At 46.8% G+C, this 3,585-nt stretch overlaps 1 protein-coding gene across 1 annotated transcript in view; it reads left to right on the top strand.

Moving 5' to 3' along the window:
- Positions 1-2,649: 2,649 nt before the first annotated feature.
- The window catches only part of LOC108763170 (uncharacterized), an 11,439-nt gene continuing 10,503 nt past the window's right edge, over positions 2,650-3,585 (top strand). Inside the window, exon 1 of the mRNA XM_018510548.1 lies at positions 2,650-2,784. Coding sequence (XP_018366050.1) covers positions 2,650-2,784 — 135 coding nt within the window. The remainder of the gene's footprint in view (positions 2,785-3,585) is intronic.

Here is a 3,585-nt window from a genome sequence, read left to right as displayed (position 1 = left end):
GTCGCGAATCGGTTACGGGCAAAAGTAAGGAGATTTCGGAAAGAGTGGCACGCTCTCTCGTGCCTGGCGCCCAACTTAGTAATAAGAATTACAATTTTGACCGAAAAATCGCCTGGTTGTCGCAAAATTCAGTTACCGAGGGAGAGAAGATACTTTTGCGTACTTTTGAGTACGAAGAACACGCGACGAAGTTGTGCCGTTGCTCGCGAGTACGATTACAACACATACGTTTATACATACGTTTATACGTACATACGTTTATACATACGTTTGTACATACGTTCATACATACATTTATACATACATATGTTTATACATACGTTCATACATGTATTACAAAGGAAGGGAAAGGAAAAGAAATCTAAAACGTATTTAAAAAAAAATCTCATATTTTATTCTTTAAACTTGATACATTTTTTTTGGCGTTGTGACCACCAGTTATGTATTTTAAATACATTTTGTAACGCACAATTCTTAATATGTTTTCCACATCGCATAGTATTGGTAACATCTAGATTATGTAAAGAATCTATATCTTTGTAATCAGCATCCAAGGTCTCAATGGTCAAGTTGTCGCTATCGAGTACATCAGCCAACCATTCGCGTTTTTCACGTCCTTTAACGTATACGAGAGCCTTATTGTCGTCATTCTCTTCCACACCAATTACAGCCATTGTAATCAGGAGTTTGACCATGGTGTATGGAATCATCCCGTCTTTCCGATTGCAATCCATGGTGATAAGCACTCAGCCAGGAAGCGCAATACTTTTCTGATTTTGTCAAGAAACTCCATGGCATAGGACACGTAAAAATGTAATGAGAGAGAATGGCTCCTTTTCTCAACATCGCAACTTCCTTCACGATAAGTTTCTTTGCAACGGTAAATCCTTGCAGATCCACAAACGTTGGTACTGTCATGGCGAACGATTTTTCGAGACTGCGATTGATTTCGATGAATCTTATATTTTATAGCGTGTCGTAGAATGCACTTAGGTGATTTTACGCACGACGTTGGTCAACGGATTGTACTAATCCACGCGATCGTGTATGATGAGACAATAGGCAGTAGTATTTGCAGGTACATTCTCCTTGCAGTCAAATTCTATGCGCACGTCCACAGTGGCACCCTTGACAGATTCGTTCTGTCGCGAACAATCAATGACTACAAAAAGTCCTTCCTCGGTAAATGACGACGTGTATCGTTAGATCCGTAATGCTACGTGCGGTGATCGGCAAGTAAATGATCTGCGCGGACCTTTCCGATATCTTATATCCCGGTGACACGCTCGGCGAAAATTCATATATTTTGTGTACACCTTTGCCATTGCTGTACGCACCCGCGGTCACGTTACACTCTACGCGGATAACGTTTACGTTCATTATGTTGATCGACACGTCCGATTCGTGCCATTTTCGCGGTCGCAGTATACACTTCGACGAGAATCCCAGCAGCGATCCAACGCTGTTGAGCTTGCCAAAGTTTATTTTGAAGGCGCATCTAATCTCGCATCTCATCGTATTGTAGTTTGTACGGATTGTTATTGGATATTCCGCACCCTCGCCCTCGTCGTCATCATTGTTGTTATAGTTGCTATTGTTACTATTGCCACCACGCAAAAGCACTATGTCAACGATTTCAAGCGCGTCGCGGGTTGAACGTAAAATTGCACGTTTCAAAAATTCATTTATGTCTCGTACTTCGTACGAACCTTCGGAAATTGTAATTTCTGCGTCGTCTTTGTCGAAATAAAATTTATTGTTTGATTCGTTTACGTTCGGTATCGTGTGATAAGTCTCAAAAATCATCAGACCGAGCTCGTAATCACAGTCACTCAATCTATGGCGGGGAAGTAGTTCGCCGCGAGGAGGCTGCTCTTCCCGCTCAGTGTAAGTGCCAACGACATGACGGGAAAAGCGTTCGACCAATACTGAGATTTCACGGCACCTCGTCGAGCTTTCTAAATTCACGAGCGTCGACCGTTCGTAGAAACCACAGGCACATCTGTCCGCAGAAGCTCTGATCATACGTCTGATAGGACGTGCGATTGTACTCTATCGTCGTAGCACCGTTCCCGAAATATCGCACCAGTTCCTTGGGCGGTCGAAGATTACCAAAGCTGTCGAAGTACACGACGCGGTTGTTTCTCTTCGCGTACGCTACCCAGTGAGTACCAGGTCCCGTCGCATCATCCAGATTCACGATACCGCTTTCGTTTAGACGCACGCCGCTCGTCGGTAACGCGTTACGCATGAAAACACCTCTAAAATGCGGTACACGCATACGTCTCGCGAGCACATCCAATTGCACGTTGGTAGCTGCACCCGAGGGCATTTTTATCGTCTCTTTGGCGTTTTTTTTTCGTCACTGCTACGCCCTGTCCGCGTCCATATTTGTGCGGAGCGAGATACAATCCGCGAACCTGTTCCATCTCGCTATCGTGACGTTGCAGCTCCTCGAGCTAACGTCGCGCGGCTTTGCTATCGTTTACCGCTTTCGCCACACTGGCCGCTCCTCCAATCAAGGATCCGAGCGCCCCCAACATTGGCAGAAACGGTAACGCACCGCCTCGTTTCGCTGTCGGTAGTATCCGTTTTTTCGCTATCTTTTTCGTTGTGTTTTTCCTCATCGTCTTCTTCGGTTTCATGCCCATGCCGATCTTGGTTTTGGTTTTCATCGCTGCCCATACGGCAGCAGCGGAAGCTCTCTCGCTCAGAGCCGAATTCCTCGCGATGACGAGTTCTAGCACTTTATCGGCGAGTACTTTGTCCGCCGCGTGTCCATCGGTGAGATCGTTACTCCGAGAATACGCAATGTCGTGTTCTCGGCACGCCGCGTCCAGCGGATTTATACCCGTATCACCTCTGGCTAATCGCTTCGTCAGCCGAGTACCCGGACCGCACAACTGGTAGCCCGGGATATGTAACTCGAAAGGAAGCGCGTTTATCGCTCGATTCAACAGACTGCCGCCCGACGCTAACATTCGCTAAAGTCCTTTATCTTCGGTGCCGGACCGTCGATGTGCGTTCGCTGCCACGGTTGATTGTAATGGTCGTCGCAGCAACGATATGTTCGAACCTGTGAATCCACCTTTAAGTGTCCCGGAAGCTTGTTCCATACGTAGTCGATGTAGTACACTCGTAACAGTACGACCTTCGATATATACCGCAACTGCTCAGCGCTCAAATCCAGAATGTCGGAAGGATGATGAAGCGCGAGATATATTTTATTACTGCGCGGATTCGCGCGCCTTTAAATAGGCGGTCGAGAGCGCACAGCCCGTAGTACGAGCATGAAATTCGTATTGCAACCGTTGACGATACGCGTCACGAACTGCGACGCAATATCGCGAATAATCGGAAGCGGCGTGGAGAAGCCCAAGCACGGCGAAATGCTGCCGAATACTATACGCGCGATCATTTGCGGCCCGTCGAATTGCGTTAAAACCAACGTTCTCATAAGCTTACTTGAGAGTCCGAACAGCGTACGTAGAGAACGTGTACGTTTACATCTATCGACGAAATCAGCTACTTTACGTTCTCCAACAACAGCGACGTCGTTCCACCGAGCGAGGCGCGTCCAAATCC

The sequence above is a fragment of the Trachymyrmex cornetzi genome, unplaced genomic scaffold (genome assembly GCF_001594075.2).
Source record: "Trachymyrmex cornetzi isolate Tcor2-1 unplaced genomic scaffold, Tcor1.1 scaffold344, whole genome shotgun sequence".
Taxonomy (NCBI): domain Eukaryota; kingdom Metazoa; phylum Arthropoda; class Insecta; order Hymenoptera; family Formicidae; genus Trachymyrmex; species Trachymyrmex cornetzi.
This window is presented reverse-complemented; position numbering and strand designations above follow the sequence as displayed.